The sequence below is a fragment of the Hyperoodon ampullatus genome (genome assembly GCF_949752795.1).
Source record: "Hyperoodon ampullatus genome assembly, chromosome: 20".
Classification (NCBI taxonomy): Eukaryota; Metazoa; Chordata; class Mammalia; order Artiodactyla; family Ziphiidae; genus Hyperoodon; species Hyperoodon ampullatus.
Window position 1 is genome coordinate 6,561,768 of NC_136933.1, and position 20,217 is coordinate 6,581,984.

Sequence of the window (20,217 nt, forward strand, 5' to 3'; positions counted from 1 at the left end):
TTATAGCCATTATCTTGTAATAACCTATAATGGAGGACAATTTGTAAAAATACTGAATCACTATGCTGTACATCTGAAACTAATACAATATTGTAAAACAACTATACTTCAGTAAATAAATATATACATATATACCAGGATGAATAAATTTTTAAAAATAATTACAATTGTATACCAGCTTTGTAGGGTAACAGATGGTAACTGGACTTATTGTGGTAATCCGAAAATACTGGTAAAAAAATACTGAATCACTGCATTGTACACTTGAAACTAATATAATATTATATACTAATTATAGCCCAATAAATATGTTAAAAATAATAATAGGTTAAAAAATTAAAATGGGCAAATAATTTAATAGACATCTCACCAAAAAGGTATTTAAATAGCTAGTAGGTCATGAAGGATGCTCTACAGCATTTTTCATTAGAGAAATGCAAATATAAGCTAAAATGAGATATCAGTACACACCTGTTAGAATAAATTTAATCAAAACAGACAACATCAGGGCTTCCCTGGTGGCGCAGTGGTTGAGAGTCCGCCTGCCGATGCAGGGGACACGGGTTCGTGCCCCGGTCTGGGAGGATCCCACATGCCGCGGAGCGGCTGGGCCCGTGAGCCATGGCCACTGAGCCTGTGCTCCGGAGCCTGTGCTCCGCAAGGGGAGAGGCCACAGCAGTGAGAGGCCCGCCTACCGCAAAAAGAAAAAAAAAAAAAAAAAAAACAGACAACATCAGGTGTTGACAAGTATGTGGAAAAACTGAATCATCATATATTGCTGATGGGAAATGTAAACTAATAAGTCACTATGGAAAATAGTGTGGCAGTTTATTACTATGATAAGCATAAACCTACCATACGACACAGCAATTTCACTTCTAAGAATCTACCCAAGAGAAAGAAAACTATATGTCCATACACAAATATTCATAGCAGAATGACTCAAAATAGTCAATATCTGAAAACAAACTTGAATTTAACTGGTAAATGGATAAACAAAATGTGTTATCCACATCTATTAAAAAATAAAAAATTTATGAAGTATTGATGAATGTTGCAAAATGGATAATCTTAAGTGAAAGAAGCTCAATCCAAAGTCCTACATATCACATATTTCATTTTTATGAAATGTCTAGAAAATGCAAAATTATAGAAACACAAAACAGATCAGCAGTTGCCAAGGGCTGGGGATGGAAGCAGAGAAAAACTGCACATAGGCAGGAAGGAACTTAAGGCAATCAAAATGTTCTAAAACTGGATTGTGGTAATGTTTACATAATTCTATTCATGTACTAATGATCATTGAGTTGTACACTGACAATGGGTGAATTCTGTGGTGTATACATTATACTTCATTAAAACTGGTAAAAATAAAGTGTTATCAAAAGATTGGCCACTTATAAGCAAGGCTTGCTTTTTTGTATTTCTTTTTTTATCTCCTAAGGCTCTTAGCATGTAGTTATGCACACAAGTCCAGAGAAATATCTGTTAAATAAATCAATGAATAGGATGAAATATTGCCCTTTCTAACAAAATTAATAGAAGAAAGGGTTTATATTCTCTGAGAACTGGTAGGTACAAGGGTAGAGACTGAGGAAGCAGGTTTTAGTTAAAACAGATTCTCCTTAACCATTTTGGAGAAAATTATTCTCTTCATTTGAATCATCTAGATACCATTCAGATAATACCCTAATTCTTTTACATTATATTCTCTCTTTGTACTTTAAAAAATGGTTTTACCATCAGGAAATGACAAATGTTAGACAAATTAGAACATTCTGATTTATATGTTTGCTTTTACCATCAAAACTTTAAATTCCTTATCAATAGTAATATTGGTTAGTTATATTCATACTATAATGGAATTGATGTATTTCACTGCTATGTAATAAAAATAAGAAATTTCATATAACAACATTATGGAAAATCTCTTACATTTTCTACTTTTGAATTATCACTTGTATTCGCTTGGATTTTCTCTGGAAATATAATTTGTAGAAATGAATTTTGAAAACCTGAAGAAAGAAAAAAACCAGTTAATAACTGTGCTTTAAACTTGACTAAATATTTGTTCAGGTTCTTTTATAAGACTTGCTTATGCAAATATGAGTCATCACTGTGTACTCCTATAGAAATCTTGAAAACACTTTGTTTAAAAACAGATAAGATAGCTATGAAACACTAAAAGGGGGCATGGAGAGGTATTCAACTTATACAAAATTTGCTGTTCCTGAAGAAAAGTCAACAAATGAATTAAAAAATATCAAATATATACTTCAAGAAGACTTTCCTGAAATAAAAGATTTGAAACAATAGACTAGAAAGTACACTGCATTTCAGGAATAACTGATAACAATTAATTAAAACGGAGACATATTCTACTAAACTTATTGGATGTCTAAGATAAAGAAAGAATCCTATGGGCATATGAGCAAAAAGGAAAAGTGAAAATCATATTGGGCATAAGAAGAGAAAAGCAGGTTGGCTTGAGATTCTTTAAAAACATTATTCAATGTTAAAAAACTGAAGAACTATGTCTTTAAAAAAATATTCAGGAAAAGAAAGTGTGGACCCAAGAATTTTATACCCAGCAAAACTGTCATTCAAATATACAGGCAAGGGACAGCTATTTACAAGCAAAAAATCAAGGAAAATAGTTCACAAGTGCCTGTCACAAAAGGCAGACAAACTTCTCCCAATAAAGGCATCAACAGAGTTGAGGTAAAAGGCCTAGCTGTGAGCATTAAAATAAACTTAAATATAGAATATAGGCCAAAACAATGGTGGGAATCATCACTATTTAATAGGATGCAAGTGTTATAAACTATGATGATAAAGACATAACAACATATTCAATAATGTCAGGAAGGGTAGCAGAAGAAGAGAATTATCATATGTGAATACTGTTTTCCTTAAATTTATTGCAGTGTGGTTCCCAAAAATGTTAAAAAGCTGAAAATAAAGTGGTAAAAGTAGAAACATATTGTTTAATGGTATAAAAGCACTACGATTTTTTAAAGCTATAGTCATATAATAAAGAGGAGAGCACGAGGTGGAAAGAAGTAGGAAGAAATAAATTTCCTTACACTCACAGTGAGGAATCCCTAGTTACTACCTAAATTAAAAATTAAATCTATTATATAAAACAGGTTATAAATATTCCAAATTAAGGAAAAAAAAGAGCATACAAACACAAGGCATCCAGAAAATAAATGAAAAAGTCACAGATTTTTATGGTGAAAAACATTTATCAAAAAAAAAAGCATGAAATCAGAAAAGTATGATATAAATAAGAAGCACTAAGATTAAATATCTCAGTCATATCAGTAAATGTGAGTAGGATGAAGTGACCAACCTAAAGAAAAACTCTCATACTGGAGGCAGACTCTTATCAGCCCAGAGGCAGGACCAGAGTAATCTATGAACAAACTTTACCTCATTAGTTTTCACCCATATATTTACCTTCCCAGTTTGCTGCCCTTGGAAGCCTAAAACTGCCTTCCTGTGTCTGTCACTTCTCTACAAATTTAATGTTTTCTGTTGAAGATAAGCTGGAACTCAAAGCTGCCATTTTGAGTTACTTTTGGTTTAAGTTTCTCCCATGATGCATGCTGTATGCATTAATAAGCTATTTTTCTGTTATCAAAAAAAAAAGAAAGAAAAATTCTCAGATTGGATCCACAAAATCAAAACCCAATTACTCAGACCTTTGGTGGAATATTAAACACTGGCTTTAAACTAATAATGATTTTTTTTTTTTTTTTTTGGCTGTGTTGGGTTGCGTCATGTGGGATCTTCATTGCAGCATGCAGGATCTTTCATTGTGATGCTCGGGCCCTTAGTTGCAGCGTGCAGACTGCTCTATAGTTGTGGCATGTGGATTTTCTATCTCTAGTTTTGGCGCTCGGGCTCCAGAGTGCATGGGCTCTGTAGTTTACGGCATGTGGGCTCTCTAGTTGCGGCGTGCGGGATCAGTAGCTGTGGCTCATGGGCTTAGTTGCCCCATGGCATATGGGATCTTAGTTCCCCAACCAGGGATCGAAGCCACGTCAGCTGCATTGGAAGGTGGATTCTTTACCACTGGACCACTGAAGAAGTCCCCTAATGATGACTTCTGAGTACCTAAAATAAGACTGTGGTCCACTTCAGGAAAAGATATATGATTAGCAGAAGAAGTCAGGTGATGAATGGAAGTTATTAGGTTCACATCTATGAACACACTCATGGGTCTACAAGTTCATCCTATCATAATCTGCCCAATTATGGAACAGATATAATCAGTAACTTGTGGAATGCCCATCTTGTCTCCTTGACCCATAGAATGAGGATTGTTATGGTAGGGAGGGCCAAATGGAAACCTCTGAATATCACCTGCACCATCACCAAAACATTAAACCAAAAATCTTTCTATACCAAGAAAGTATATACAAGGGCAATGATTTCTGTTATTTTACTTGTTTGATCTGTGCAAATGATAGATAAGCAATAGAGAATGACAATGAGTTGTCTTAAGTGTAATCAGGTAATGACTGCAATAACTAATATTGTTCCAAATATGGTCTCTTTACTGAACCAAATCAACACAGGCATTGGCACCTGTATGTAGCCATTAATAGGAAAAGGTGCTGTTTTCTCTATCCCAATAAGCAGGATATGCCAGGAGCAAGTTTCCATTTTTGCTTAGTAGTGATGACGGTATACCTTCACCAATCATATTGCCTCAGATGCCTCAGATCTTTATCATCTGGTTCTTCTTCTACCTGGACCCTAAAAATCTCACTGTCTGTGGTAGATAGAATAATGCCCCCAAAGATGTCCTTTTGGACTGCTGGGACAGACATTCTGCTGCCTAGCCCAAACACCACAGTGGTATTTTCAATAGAATACTCTTCCGGTATAGTTCCCACGGTATCACTAGATATTCTTCCCTGCGTTGTGACCCTAGCCACATTGTAGCATCTATGTAGCGTCTAAACCTGTCTCTTTGGTACTTTCTAAGGTTTTGTGATCCTAACATTCTTTTGTATGTGATATTATATATCTGGAAAACCCAAAAGAATCATCATAACTATTATTTTAAAAAGAGGATTTAGTAATGTGACTAGAAACAAAACACATAAACCAATCATTTCCCTATACACAAATAAAATAGTTAGAAAATAACCATTTACAATAACAACAAAAAGTGTAAAATACCCATGTAAATAAATTCCTAAAGGAATATATATAATTTAAATTTTTAAAAAAACTTTAAATTCTAAAATGGTTCATAAAAATAGTCAAATAAATTGAAAGTTATATCCAGTTCTTGGAATATAAAGATAGCAATTTTCTTTAAATTACTTTATAAATTTTATGAAATCCAATGGAAAAGTCCACAGGACTTTTTTGAAACAACATAAGATGATTCTAAAGTTCACATGCTAAAAAAAAAAAAAAAAAAAAAGAAATTGACCAAAATTTTCTGACAAAGAAAATTAGAGGGACGTAAGCTAGAAATAGAAGGAAATTGCCTTAATTAGAAAAAGTACCAAAAAGCAAACATTAAAAATTGTAAATTATGAAATACTACAGAGAAATTCAAATAAAACTACGTAACAAAGTCTATTATCACTGCCATTTTCAAAAATGTTCTGAATGCCCTAGTTAATATGATAAAATGATAACAAGAAAGAAGGGCATAAATGTTAGAAAGGAAGAAACAATATGTCATTATTTGCAAATGATGTAACTATCTACTTAAAAGTACTTAGAGAATCAATAGAAAAACACTAAACTATTATAATTAAATCAACTGAAATAGGCATCATCAAAAAAAATTAATGAAATAGGATATATGAAAAGGTAGGCTTTCAAATCACTGGGGGAAATATAGTCAATGGATAGTGGCAGGAAGACTGAATATCCATTTGAAAAGTAATTAAGTTGGCTTCATACATATGTATATATATAAAGAATAAATAAAATTTATTTATATGTTTCTATATATAATATGTACATAAATACATATATATTCAAAATCAATTAAGATTCAAAGCCCAGAAGTCTTAAAGGAAAAGATAAACATATTTGCATACATAGAAATCTTTTAAAAATCTTTAAAGATGTAGGAAAGATTGGAAGAAAATACAAAGTATAAAAGCCAAAGGATTGGGCTTCCCTGGTGGCGCAGTGGTTGAGAGTCCGCCTGCCGATGCAGGGTACATGGGTTCGTGCCCCAGTCCGGGAGGATCCCACATGCCATGGAGCGGCTGGGCCCATGAGCCATGGCCGCTGAGCCTGCGCGTCCGGAGCCTGTGCTCCGCAACGGGAGAGGCCACAACAGTGAGAGGCCCGTGTACCGCAAAAAAAAAAAAAAAAAGCCAAAGGATTAACATCCATAATATGATTTATGATTAAAGGTGGCTAACTCACTACATGTTTACCTCTTCTCTCAGTGAAAACCCTCTAAAAGTAGACAAAGGAAAGGTGCTATCATCAGCTAAGAGGTCTCAAATAATTTTCTGGAAGATAAGCTAACGATGGAAGTGTGATCATTGTTGAGAGATTCTAGAAAAACTCTAAAACAGAAATCAGATGTGATAGATACAATAGAAAGTATTCTTTCCCATTGGTATACTTCTTAGGGACTAACTCTAGACTTAGCCATGTAACTTACTTTGGTCAATTAGACAATAGCAAATGTAACAGAAGCAAACCTGAAAAGTGCTTGTGCACTGTGGCTTGCCCTCTCACTGCCTTGGAATCCTGAAACCACATGTAAACAAGCCTGAGCTGGCCTACAGGAGGGTGAGAGACTATGTGAAAGGGAGCCAAGGGACCCTAGCTGAACACAGTCGAACAGACAGACCAGTGTGTGAGACCATCTGGATCATCCAGCTGCCAACCAACTCAGGAGCTGATGACAGATCCAGGAAAGAGCACCGATGAGCCACAGATTACATAAGCCAGTCCAAACCAGAACAACAGCCCCACCAGCCCATAGAATCATATGCTAGAACAGAGGCTGATGAAGGTGAAGTTCTGTTTTAAATAGGGCTCACTGAGAAGATGGCATCTGGGCAAAGAACTGACAAAGGTGAGGAGGGGAACAAATGAATATCTTTGGCAGACCATCCCAGGAAGAAAAAGTATCAAGCGTAAAGGTCTTTGGGAGGAACTGCCTGGCATGTTTGAAAAGCAGCAAGGGAGCTACTGTGGCTGGAGTAGCATGAGCAGTGAGGAAGAGAGTAAGGGGTGAGGCCAGAGAGGAGACAAGCTGCTGAGATCCTGTAGGGCATTACAGGTCAGAGTTAGCACTTTAATTTTTATTCTTGGTGAGATAAGAAACCATTGAAAGATTTTGAGCAGAGGGCGGACATGAGCTGACTTAGATTTTAACAAGAAAACTTTATGTTGAGAATAGGCTAAAGAATGGTGTGTTAGTTATCTATTGCTGCATAACAAATTATCCCAAAATTTAGCAGCTTAAAATAGTGAATATTTATTAATCACTAGTGTCCTTAGGTCAGGTATCTGGGCACAGCTTAACTGAATGCCCCTGGCTCAGTGTCTCTCACAAAGCTACAGTCAAATTGTAGGCCAGGGCTACAACCATTTCAAGGCTTGACTAGCATAGGATCCACTTCAAAGCTCATGCACTTAGCTGTTGGCAGGCGTTGGGTCTTTCCAGGCTATTAATGAGAAAGCTCAGTTCCATGCCACACAGGCCTCTCCATAAGGTTACTCACAATATGACAACTTGCTTCCCTCAGAACAAGGGCTCAGAAAAAGAGAGACTGAAAGCGGGCACCCAGGACAAAAGACACAGTCTTTCTGTATCCTAATCTCACAAGAGACATCCCATCATCCTGACCACATTTTATTCACTAGAAACAAACCATAAAACACAGCTCACTCCACCTGCCGATGCAGGGGACACGGGTTCGTGCCCCGGTCCAGGAGGATCCCGCATGCCGTGGAGCGGCTGGGCCCGTGAGCCATGGCCGCTGAGTCTGTGCGTCCGGAGCCTGTGCTCCGCGACTGGAGAGGCCACGACAGTGAGAGGCCCGCGTACCCCCCTCCCCGAAAAAAAGCAGCAAGAGAAACACAATTTGTTATGTACAAGGGAACTCCCATGAGACTATCAGTGGATTTTTCAGCAGAAATCTTGCAGGCCAGAATGGAGTGGGATAGTAGTATATTCAATGTACTGAAAGAAAGAAAATTCCACCTAAGGATACCATACCCAGCAAAGCTGTCCTTCAGAATTGAAGGAGAGATAAAGAATTTCCTAAAAAAAGTTAGAGTCCATCACCACTAGAAATGGCCTCACAAGAAATGTTAAAGAGAGTTCTTCGTACTGAAACAAAAAGACACTAATTTTAAAAACTAAACATATCCTTACCGTATGATCCAGCAATAGCACTCCTTGGTATTCACCCAAAGGAGTTGAAAACTTATGTCCACACAAAAACTTGCGCACAGATATTTATGGTAGCTTTGTTCATACCTGTCAAAACTTGAAAGCAACCAAGATGTCTTTTAGTAGGTAAATGGATAAGTAAACTGGGATATACAGACAATGGAATATCACTCACTGCTAAAAAGAAATTAGCTATGCAGCCCTGGAAAGACATGGAAGAACCATAAATGCATATTACTAAGTGAAAGAAGCCAATCTGAAAAAGGCAACACACTGTAAGATTCAATTCCAACTATATGACATTCTGGAAAAGGTAAAACTATGGAGACAGTAAAAAGATCAGTGGTTGCCCAGACTTAGGGGAAAGGGAGAGAAGAACAGATGAAGCACAGAGGATTTTTAGGGCTGCAAAACTACTCTGGGGGGTACATGTCATTATATATTTGTCAAATTCCATAGAATGTAAAACACCAAGAGTGAACCCTAAGGTAAACTATAGATTTGGGGTGATAATGATGTACCAGTGTGGGATCATCAATTCTAACACACATACCACTGTGGAGCAGGATGTCTATAGCAGAGATTGTACATGTGTGGGGACAGGGGTATGTGAGAAATCTCTGTACCTTTCTCTCAGTTTTGCTATGAACCTGAAACACTCTAAAAAATAAAGTTTATTCGTTTTTAAAATGGTTGAAGATGGTAAATTTTATGTTTTGTATATTTTACAATTTAAAATAATTTTAAAACAAAGGTATAAAGAAGATGTGGCACATATATACAATGGAATATTACTCAGCCATAAAAAGAAACAAAACTGAATTATTTGTAGTGAGGTGGATGGACCTAGAGTCTGTCATACAGAGTGAAGTAAGTCAGAAAGAGAAAAACAAATACCATATGCTAACACATATGTATGGAATCTAAAAAAAAATATATTGGTTCTGAAGAACCTAGGGGCAGGACAGGAATATACACGCAGACGTAGAAAATGGACTTGAGGACGCGGGGAGGGGGAAGGGTAAGCTGGGACGAAGTGAGAGAGTGGCATTGACATATATACACTACCAAATGTAAAACAGGGAGATCAGCTCGGTGCTTTGCGACCACCTAGAGGGGTGGGATAGGGAGGGTGGGAGGGAAACACAAGAGGGAGGAGATATGGGGATATACGTATATGTATAGCTGATTCACTTTGTTATAAAGCAGAAACTGACACACCTTTGTAAAGCAATTATACTCCAATAAAGATGTTAAAAAAGAAAAAAACAAAGGTAATGCATTAAAAAAAACAGATGGGTAAAATATCCATTAAAGTTCAAAACAGACCAATGGATTTTTTTTTTTTTTTTTTTTTTTTTTTTTTTTTTTTTTTTTTTTTTTTGCTGTACGCGGGCCTCTCACTGTTGTGGCCTCTCCCGTTGCGGAGCACAGGCTCCAGACGCGCAGGCTCAGCGGCCGTGGCTCACGGGCCCAGCCGCTCCGCGGCATGTGGGATCTTCCCAGACCGGGGCATGAACCCGTGTCCCCTGCATCGGCAGGCGGACTCTCAACCACTGCGCCACCAGGGAAGCCCAGACCAATGGATTTTAACATAACATATTAAGAAAAATTCATTGATATGTTTTAGATTCCACATTGCAACTAAACTTTACCATTTATCAAGTGTGTATTTGGTGCAGTATCCAAAGAGGAATACTGGTAATTACCTGAAAAGGCTCATAAACTACTCCCTTTTCCAACTACATAAGCTGGATTTTTTTCATATACTTCAAACAAAACATTTGGCAACAGACTGAATGCAGAAGTAGATATGAGAATCTAGCTGTCATCTATTAAACCAAACCTTAAAGAGATTCACAAAAATATAAAACAATGCCACTCTAAATTCTTTATTTTGGAAAATACAGTTTTTATTTTTTAAATGTGTTACGTTAACATATAATAGGTCTATTACTGTAATTGAGCGGGACCCTATGGGGCTTTCCCAGGACAGACCCCCCACCCACCCACCCAGTGTCCTCTGCCTGCCTCTTGTCTGTAGAAAAACTTTAGTCAAAGAATAAATTCAATCAGAGGAGTGAAAAAAAAATGCAGAACCAAAGGAAAGCAGTCAAACAAGACACAATAATAATAGTTTAGCCACTAAACAAAGTCAAGGACCTTTAGCTCCTCTTCAAGAGCTATAGATAATATTCTGAGCCATGTCCTTTGAGCTGTTTTTCAGACACTGAAACCCTCACCAGGTGGGAGAAGTTAACTACATGATGACCAGACTGCAGCCAAGACATAAGCTGCTCCATCTTGCACAATTCCAAGAACTGGCCTCAAGGAAATGGGAACCAACCCTGGAACTGAAGATTAACTGAACTTAAAATAATCAAGATGACACTGATCAGACCACCACATGACCAATTTCATGACTGCGGGAGCCGACTGTGCTGTTCTGCAGGTCGTAGCCCCCTCCCTCTGCCTATACATCCCTGAAACTCCCCTTTCAAAGCTCTTGCCCCCTGATCAACAACCAAGCTGGTTTTGGGACACGCATCTACCTTCTCCCCAGGTGGCCAGCCTCCTGAATGAAGCAACCTTTCCTTTCCTACCAATACCTGTCTCTCCAGTACTGGCTTTCGAGCCACGAGCAGCCAAACCTGAGTTCAGTAACATTACTGTTATTTTTTAACGAATTAATAAAAATTCTTAAATTTCTACATTAATTTCTAATATGACAAATACTGACGAATATAAGCAAAACATAAAAGCTCTCTGAGAACTTCAATAATTGTTACATTTTTGTTCATTTCTTTGCTGAAAGAAACATTCCGAAAAGTTTCAGAAACACTGTATTTAAATGTTGCAGGTGTTATGGTGAAGGTGTGTCCCCCCCCCAGCTTTCCTATTGAAGCCCTAACCCCCAATGTGATGGTATTTAGCAATGGGATCTTTGGGAGGTAATCAGGGTTAGATGAGATCATGAAGATGGATCTCTCACGATGGGTTTCACGCCTTTGTAAGAAGAGACAAGTGAGTTTGCTCTTTCTCTCTGCTCACAAAGACGAGGTCACGTGAGTACACAGCAAGAAGGGAACGGTCTACTAGCCAGGAAGAGAGACCTCACCAGAGCCCCACTAGGAGAGCACCCTGATTTCAGGCTTCCTGCCTCCAGAACTGTGAGAAAATAAATCTCTGTTGTTTAAGCCACCCGGTCTAGGGTATTTTGTGGGGGGAACGGGGGGTGCCGTCCGAGTTCAGCAGTGTAGCATGTAACAGCAAAATGACTGGAAACAATCGAATAGTCCTTTAATAAGAGAACTGGCTGATAAATTGTGGTACCTCCAAGCCACAGAACACTATGCAGATGGGGGAGGAGAAGACAAGATATTCCATGTACTGACACAGAATGGGAAGATTCAGAACAGTGTATAAAAAGGGAAGGAAAATAAGAACATATCTTAAAATTTTACTTGCATCTAAATCCCCCCTTAATATATTTTAAAATTTTGAGGATTCTCTGTAACCGTTCCCCGTATTGTCACAATGTCAGCAATCGAATATTTTTTTGGTGTTGCAGGACAAGTTATTGAATGCAGGACAAATTATACTGGAACAGATGATATCTGAGGAGACGCAGTTTTCTGGAGTTTGAGTAGAGTTCATGAAGTTTCTGGGGTGCTTCTGAGCGCAAGAAATTGAGGTAGTTTTGTGAGTGCCTAACAGACCTACAAAAAATGGCTGCCCCAAACCCAGATTCAGAGAGTCAGAGAATCAGAGATTTAGTCCTTGAGCTTATTAAAAGTATCTTCCTCTCTCGTGACTCAGTTCTGTATCCCTACGGAGCGGCTAAAAACGGCCCGCTTTCCTGACTGGCAAAAGAAACCTAAAAGCAGGGAAGGGCGCCGAGTTTTCAGTCGAGTCGAGGCGCAGTTTGACCCAAGCAGGTACGCGTGGGAAGAAGGAAAAGAAAAATCTTCCTCCTCCCCCTACCGGAGTAACAAACAGGGCACCCTCGGGCTTACCGGGTCTTGACGTTAGCAAGCCACGGAGCCCCGCTAGCAACATCATTAGGCGGAACATTTCGTGACCCCTGCCTTCCAGCGGAGACTTGAGCCCTATTGCCGTTGGCCGTCCGTGAGCGGCGTTCTCGCGAGACTGCGGCACCTACCGGAGCGCCCGGTACTCAGCGCCCCGTCCACCAATCGCCTGTAGGGCACGCCCCCTTTATAGTCGTGCGTCCGGGTCCGCAGGGAGCTCTTTACCCAGCAGCCCGCTCTACCCGATGGCCAGTTGTCTGGAGGTCCTCTACCACGCCAGCCCTCTCCGTCGCGGTCATTGTCCCCCACAAACTTTACGCTTCATGTGGTAACATTTATTGTGCACTGTTTTGTATCAGACACTACTTGCTGAATTTAAAACTATGCGCATACGCACAAACACACACGAATTACATTCATATTTCCTAAAGCTGAGGTTTTTTAATTAAAACAACAACAACAAAAATCCAGATAGATTTTAAAACGATTCCAAGAAAGGGAAAAGTGAGTAGATTTTGGTATCTTCGCAAAGTACCTGCTATGGTTTTTTTCCATACCCACTGCCCAAATACACCTTGTAACCAGGCTGTGTCTACTTTTTCCTCCAATCAAAAAGGCTCTCCCCAAACCGTTAGCTAAAATTCATGTGATGGCCTGCTCTTGTTCAGTAACTTCTTAGTACAATAAATATTCATTCATTCATGTAATGAATGAAATGGACAAGATTTTTGCCCATAATTACAGTACATATGTTCCAGGAGAAAATTCTAGCCGAATTCCTCAACATAGTATTCAAAATTTTCTAAATTCGGAGCCCAGGCTGCTGCCTCTTTTCTTCTATCCCCAGTGCTAGGACTACTTATGACTTCTGGTCTTTCCTGAATGAAAATTGCCTTATTACCTTGGACTGCAATGCCTCCTCCCTCCCTCACCCCCCAGTCTCTACGTACATGCACTATCCTTTAATTCTTTTCAAATCCCCAAAAATGAGTTAATCTCTCACACCAATTAACAGAACGGCAGATACAAACTAAAAGGTCCCGTGGTAGCACAGAAAAGTTCATTTGGGGAATCACCACATCTAAACTCACAGTTGAGATGTGATTTTATGAATGCATAGGATTTCAACAGGGTAATCTAAGCCTGCAAAAGAATATCATGAGCATAAACACGGCAACAAAAATACAACTGGCCTCTCGGTATCCACGGGGAGATTGATTCCAGGACCCACTGTGAATACCAAAATCCCCAGATGCTCAAGTCCCGATGTTGGCCCTCTGATTTCCGTACCTGCAGATTCAACCAACCATGGATACTGAACTATTTGCCACTTGCGGTTGGTTGAATCTACGGATGTGAACCTGCAGATATGGAGTGCCACTGTATTTTTATTGGAAAAAAAAAGAAGCTTGTAAGTGGATCTGTGCAGTTTAAACCCACGTGGTTCAAGGGTCAACTGTATACGCATAGCTTGCATCTCAACAGGAACAACAAATGCTAGACTAACACTTCTTTTAGGGGGTAGTCGAGCCAAAAGCCGGTTTCATCTTGCTTCACAGCATTAGAACCGTTACAGTAAATGCTTAGACTTGTTAATTAGTGGTAAGTACTTTGAATGAATTTCCAGTTATTTCACTTCTTTGTCATTTCCTTCTCCGCAACCTTTCCTGTTTAAATCTTTTAAAAAGCAGACTTTATGTCATTCTTACTTGTGTATATGGCTCTCTCTATAATGGGAGACATGTCTCATCCAGAGCTTATATATCGCAGGACCTAATGACCTACTGTGGTACCTGCAAGATGGTAGAGTTTCAGTAAACATTTATAGAATTTAATAAAATCTGATCTGTGCTTAGAAAACCTAGATCATGTTTTACTATATGGTTAGAGACCCAGGCAGCTGCCTGATAGAAAGGGAAAATGCAATACCTCGAACAAGGTAATAAGCTTGTGAACACAGTCATACAGCGACACCAAAGTTACATACAATTTATCCTTGATTATTAAAACATCTTTAGCAGATGGCAAAGAATACCTTTAATATTTTCAAATTTTTAAGTGGCATCTATGACCAAGAAATTTTACAATTTTTAGTAAGAATCCAAGATAAATCAAGGACAAACCTAAGTGAAAAAAATATAAAATATGTAAAAATATACATAAAAGCAAAAGAAGTTCAGACTGATCAACAGTCTTTTAGAAAAACTTTCTAAATATTCAAAGATCCAAGGAATTATCTAATTCTGAAAAAAGTTTTAAGTTGCATAGTTAATATATTACCAGCTGTGAAATTTCAGTGATATGAATGACAATTGCAAAGCTGTGAAAAAACTGTGGGACTATCTCAGTGACAAACACAAACACTTTTGGTCGTATATTAATTCATTCAGAGATTTAAATTGAAATGAAGAATCTTTATTTGGGACTGTTTACAATTTCTAATATGTACCTGATTGTTAAAATAATGTACCATCTTCAGAAGACAGATATGTGTCTTCTTCAAAACCAATCTGTTTTTCTTTTTAACAAAAAGCCACTATTCACAATTTGGCAGAAGTCTGGAAAATTAGTGAGATAGTATCTGTAAACGTTTGATTAGTAGTTTTACCTAAAACTAGTATAATGTTTTAATTAATAAGGTTATAAATAGCAGAGTATTTAAGAAATTACTGGGCAACACAAATCAGAATTTCAAGTATTTTATTTATTGTAAATCTTATGTTTGTATACGTATGTATACACAAACCAAAATTTTTTTAAAAACTAAAGAAATTCAGTTAATAAACTTATTAATAAACTTTATTATGAAAAATTACCAAAAAAATTTAGGTGCTTAAATTTTTATCATTCATACCATTTCTTCCACAGTAAAAATTCATTTTTTATCATAGCTGGGACAATAACTCAGAGATACCACTAACTTTTTTGCACTTATCTAAGAAAACTTTTTCTTCCTTCATTCTCCAGCCTAATTTCTTTAAAAATATTAGTGTCAACAGAGACATTATCAAGCACACCTTAGTAAATGTAAACATTCTAAATTATATTAATAGCAATCTTTGAAGTTTCAGGTTTTGGACTTAAAATTAAAGTGCTTATGAAATTCTCAAGTGGTTTTATGATAGCTCAATTGATTGAAGATATTATAATTGTTCCTGCTTTTTATTACAGCCAAGAATCAACAGCGTATCTGATTAGTTCTATTAAATACTTCGTACCTTAAAGTTTATAATTTAAAATAATGCTATTGTAAAAGGATGCTATGCTTTAACATGATTCATAATAGAAATTCTATTATTAAATTAACTTTTCTAATATTCATTATCCATAGATAGATCCACAGAATCTATTATCCATAGAATCCATAGAATCATATATCCATAGAATGTTCATTAAAATGGAAGATAATAACTGTGTGTAAGTATACACATACACACTTTTAGTGTGCTTTTGCACTTTTAAATTTATATTATGATATCTTAATTCTGTATTTTGTGCATTCTTCTGAAGACAGAGTATTCCTTTATTCATGTAGTGAATGAGATACACAAAATTCTAGGGTGTGATGATTATTAGTCTGTGCAAGATTAAAAATATTAGATATTAATTGACAGCTAATTAGTTTTCACAGGTATTAGATAATTACATGTTCAATCAGAAACTACATTAATGATAACTAAGGTCAAAATTCAGAATTACATTTAAGCACATAATGACAAAACTTAAACCAATACAGTTAATTTGAGAATCATTACAATAATGTGTTCAAATAACATAATCCATGTCAGGTGCATTAACCTCACAGATGACCGAATAAAATGTATTCAGTAATGGAAATGAAAATGTTATTCTAAATTCCCTGGCTTTACTGCATTTCTTCTGATTCTCATTTCCCACTACTCAAGTTCTGTTTTTCTGTATTAATAAAGTTTGTTTGGTGGTATTTTGTTTTCATTCATAATTGCAGCAGGAAGAAAGGTTTTTCAAGAAAATATCAGGAAAAAAAAAAGTATTAGCTCAGTTCCCTGAAGATGTCTGCAAAATGAAAGGTTAAAAAAAAAAAACAATCAAGTGAGGGAACTATATAAAGGAGGTGGAGGAGCAGGACGAGCAGGAATTAAAGTTCCCTGAGATGATACTTTCGGTTGTGGTGGAGGTGGCCTGTGAGGGGGAAGAAAGACAGTTAATCGTATGTTTCAACTGTATGAAATAATGCTACCTTAATTACAAGCCCAACATAACACCATTCTTGACATCACTGACAATTCTTAAGGGTACCTTATATTCTGAGATCATTACGAATCGGATATGTAATGGTTAAAAGTCTCCAATCGGAGCCTAAAATGGAGTAACTACCTTAAAGTCATGCTAGTGTATAATCAACAATGTACAAAGGTTCTGGTATATATGTTTTTTAAAAAGGACAGTACATGAGGGGCTTCCCTGGTGGCGCAGTGGTTGAGAGTCCGCCTGCCGATGCAGGGGACACGGGTTCGTGCCCCAGTCCAGGAAGATCCCACATGCCGCGGAGCGGCTGGGCCCGTGAGCCATGGCCGCTGAGCCTGCACATCCGGAGCCTGTGCTCCGCAATGGGAGAGGCCACAGCAGTGAGAGGGCCGCATACCGCAAAAAAAAAAAAAAAAAAGGACAGTACATGAAATAGAAAAGACAAATTGTAAAAGACAAGTGAAGATACTATGTGAATTAAGCACCTCTTGTACTGTTAGGATTTAAGGGGAGCAAATCACAACTAAGTATAAACCTTACATACATATATAGAGCTGGAATTCCAGGTCTCTCAAATATAATTTCCACTCTGAGAATTAAACCTGCTATGACTTCTATACCAGTCCTTCTCAGTTCTCATGCTTTAACCTGTGGATACCCTTCTTTAACTTCTTCATCCAATTCTAGTATACCTCTATTCCAATAACATACTAGAACTTTACCTGGTGAGTATGTGTCTCACATTTATATATTCTGCTCCTGATGTTCAGGTGGATTTCAGTACACTCTCACTACATATTAAAGATTATACTTGAGGATACTACTCAGTGTGCAATTCAATTGTAATTGGAGGACTTTCGCGGCGTGGGAGGGGTGAGATGTATTTTATGTGATGCAAAATGTTATAATAAATTTTCTCCTTTCTTGCTGATGTTATACCCATCCACTGAGTCTTTTATTTTTCTTGTGTTTTTCAGTTCTAGAATTTCCATTTAATTCTTCTTTTAGGTTTTTAAGTCCAGCACATCTAGTTTCGTGCTGAAATTCTCAATCTTGACTATTAATTCTGTGATGTAATCATCATAGTTACTTTAAAGTCCATCTCTGATACTAATTGCATACCCTCTGAGTCTGCTTTTCTTGGTTTTAGTCACATTTTCTTTTCTTATATGCCTAGCTTTTTAAACTGGGGGCCAAACATTAAAAAATATATATATAACTGTAGGAAATAAGTTGAGGGTCTGATTCACCCTTACCCCAGGGTCCCAACACAAAGACTGGGATATTTGCCAGGGTACCACCTCCTTGACAGGGCTCCAGTCTTTGTCCCCTCGTCCCTATGAGTTTGTTGAAAGCTCTCCTCAGCTTCCTATCTTCTCACATTCAGAATAGGTATATATTTACAATCTAAGATGAAAAATGGTCCCAAAAGCTGAGATTATCTCTGGACTGCCTTCCTCTCCTGGACCATAGTCCCATAGTCTCTCATTTCCTTGGTAGTTTTCTGATGCCTTGAAATACATATTTTCTTATATTGTCTAGCTTTTTTCTAGCTGTTCCTAATAAGAAGGCTGGTCCAGCCTATCTGATTTCACATTGCTGGTTATTTTAAAGGTCGTTGCTTCTGAACCTTACAGACACCAAAGGCTACAGCAGCTGTTGACTGTCTTGTTTGGGCTTCTTTAAAATTTCATTCCGACACTGCATTTAATATGACAAAACTTATATAAAAGCTCTTAAAAGTTTTTCTGCAAATTGTGTTCTATCTAAACTGTTAGCAACAAATACCTTGTCCTAAATTAAATTAAAAATACAAGGGAACTATTTAGACATTAACCCTGGGTTTTATTCTGGTCAAGTAATCTAAGCAAATTCACTTCAGACCTTGATGGAAACTGCTGAGGCTGCTTGGCTGCATAAGTTGGTACTGGAAATCTGTTTGCATATATAGGCTAAAAAGGAAACAAAAAGTTATTACCACAGTGCACTCACAAATATATTTTCTATAAAGTTTATTTTCCATATAAAAGTAATCAATCTATTTAAAAATCAATGAATAGATGACTAATAATGTTGACATTTTAAAATACTTTGCTTATTCAACATGTCTTTGCTACTGAGTATAGAATATTTAATTCTTTTAAGATTGTATATATTTTGTATATATTTTTTAATAGATCTTTGTTGGAGTATAATTGCTTCACAATACCGTGTTAGTTTCTGTTGCGCAACAAAGCGAATCAGCCATATGCATACCTATATCCCCATATTCCCTCCCTCTTGCGTCTCCCTCCCACCCTCCCTATCCCACCCCTCTTGGTCATCGCAAAGCACCGAGCTGATCTCCCTGTGCTATGCTGCTGCTTCCCACCAGCCAACTATTTTACATTCGGTAGTGTATATGTCGATGCTACTCTCACCTCACCCCAGCTTCGCCGTCCCACGCCATGTCATCAAGTCCATTCTCTATGTCTACCTCTTTATTCCTGCCCTGCAACTAGGTTCATCAGTACCTTTTTTTTTAGATTCCATATATATGCGTTAGCATATGGTATTTGTTTTCTCTTTCTGACTTACGTCACTCTATGACAGACTATAGGTCCATCCACCTCACTACAAATAACTCAATTTCGTTTCTTTTTATGGCTGAGTAATATTCCATTGTATATTATGTGCCACATCTTCTTTATCCATTCATCTGTTGATGGACACTTAGGTTGCTTCCATGTCCTCACTGTTGTAAATAGTGCTGCAATGGACATTCTGGTACATGACTCTTTTTGAATTATGGTTTTCTCAGGGTGTATGCCCAGCAGTGGGATTGCTGGGTCACATGGTAGCTCTATTTGTAGTTTTTTAAGGAAACTCCATACCGTTTTCCATAGTGGTTGTATCAATTTACATTCCCACTAACAGTGTAGGAGGGTTCCCTTTTCACCACACCCTTTCCAGCATTTATTGTTTCTAGCTTTTTTGATAATGGCCATTCTGACCGGCATGAGGTGATATCTCCTTGTAGTTTTGATTTGCATTTCTCTAATGCAAATGATGCTGTTGAGCATCTTTTTATCTGCCTCTTGGCCATCTATATGTCTTCCTTGGTGAAATGTCTATTTAGGTCTTCCGCCCATTTTTTAACTGGATTGTTTGGTTTTTGGATATTGGGCTCCATGAGCTGTTTGTATATTTTGGAGATTAATCCTTTGTCTGTTGTTTCATTTGCAAATATTTTCTCCCATTCTGAGGGTTGTGTTTTTGTCTTGTTTATGGTTTCCTTTGCTGTGCAAAAGGTTTTAAGTCCCATTTGTTTATTTTTGTTTTTATTTCTGTTACTCTAGGAGGTGGGTCAAAAAAGATCTTGCTGTGGTTTATGTCAAAGTGCTTTACCTATGTTTTCCTCTAAAAGTTTTATAGTGTCTGGTCTTCCTTTTAAGTCTTTAATCCATTTGGAGTTTATTTTTGTGTATGGTGTTAGGTAGTGTTCTAATTTCATTCTTTGACATGTAGCTGTCCAGTTTTCCCAGCACCACTTATTGAAGAGGCTGTCTTTCCTCC

The 20,217-nt window shown here is 37.4% G+C and overlaps 2 protein-coding genes across 2 annotated transcripts in view; both read right to left on the reverse strand.

Moving 5' to 3' along the window:
* The window catches only part of ADAM32 (ADAM metallopeptidase domain 32), a gene marked incomplete at both ends in the record, with an annotated part of 184,245 nt that extends 171,767 nt beyond the window's left edge, over window positions 1-12,478 (reverse strand). The window contains 2 exons of the mRNA XM_079726555.1: window positions 1,936-2,015; window positions 12,421-12,478. Of these exons, the coding sequence (XP_079582681.1) occupies window positions 1,936-2,015; window positions 12,421-12,478 (138 nt within the window). The remainder of the gene's footprint in view (window positions 1-1,935; window positions 2,016-12,420) is intronic.
* A 4,024-nt stretch (window positions 12,479-16,502) lies between these two features.
* Window positions 16,503-20,217, reverse strand: part of ADAM9 (ADAM metallopeptidase domain 9) — a gene marked incomplete at both ends in the record, with an annotated part of 102,884 nt that continues 99,169 nt past the window's right edge. Inside the window, 2 exons of the mRNA XM_079726787.1 lie at window positions 16,503-16,596; window positions 18,547-18,614. Of these exons, the coding sequence (XP_079582913.1) occupies window positions 16,503-16,596; window positions 18,547-18,614 (162 nt within the window). The remainder of the gene's footprint in view (window positions 16,597-18,546; window positions 18,615-20,217) is intronic.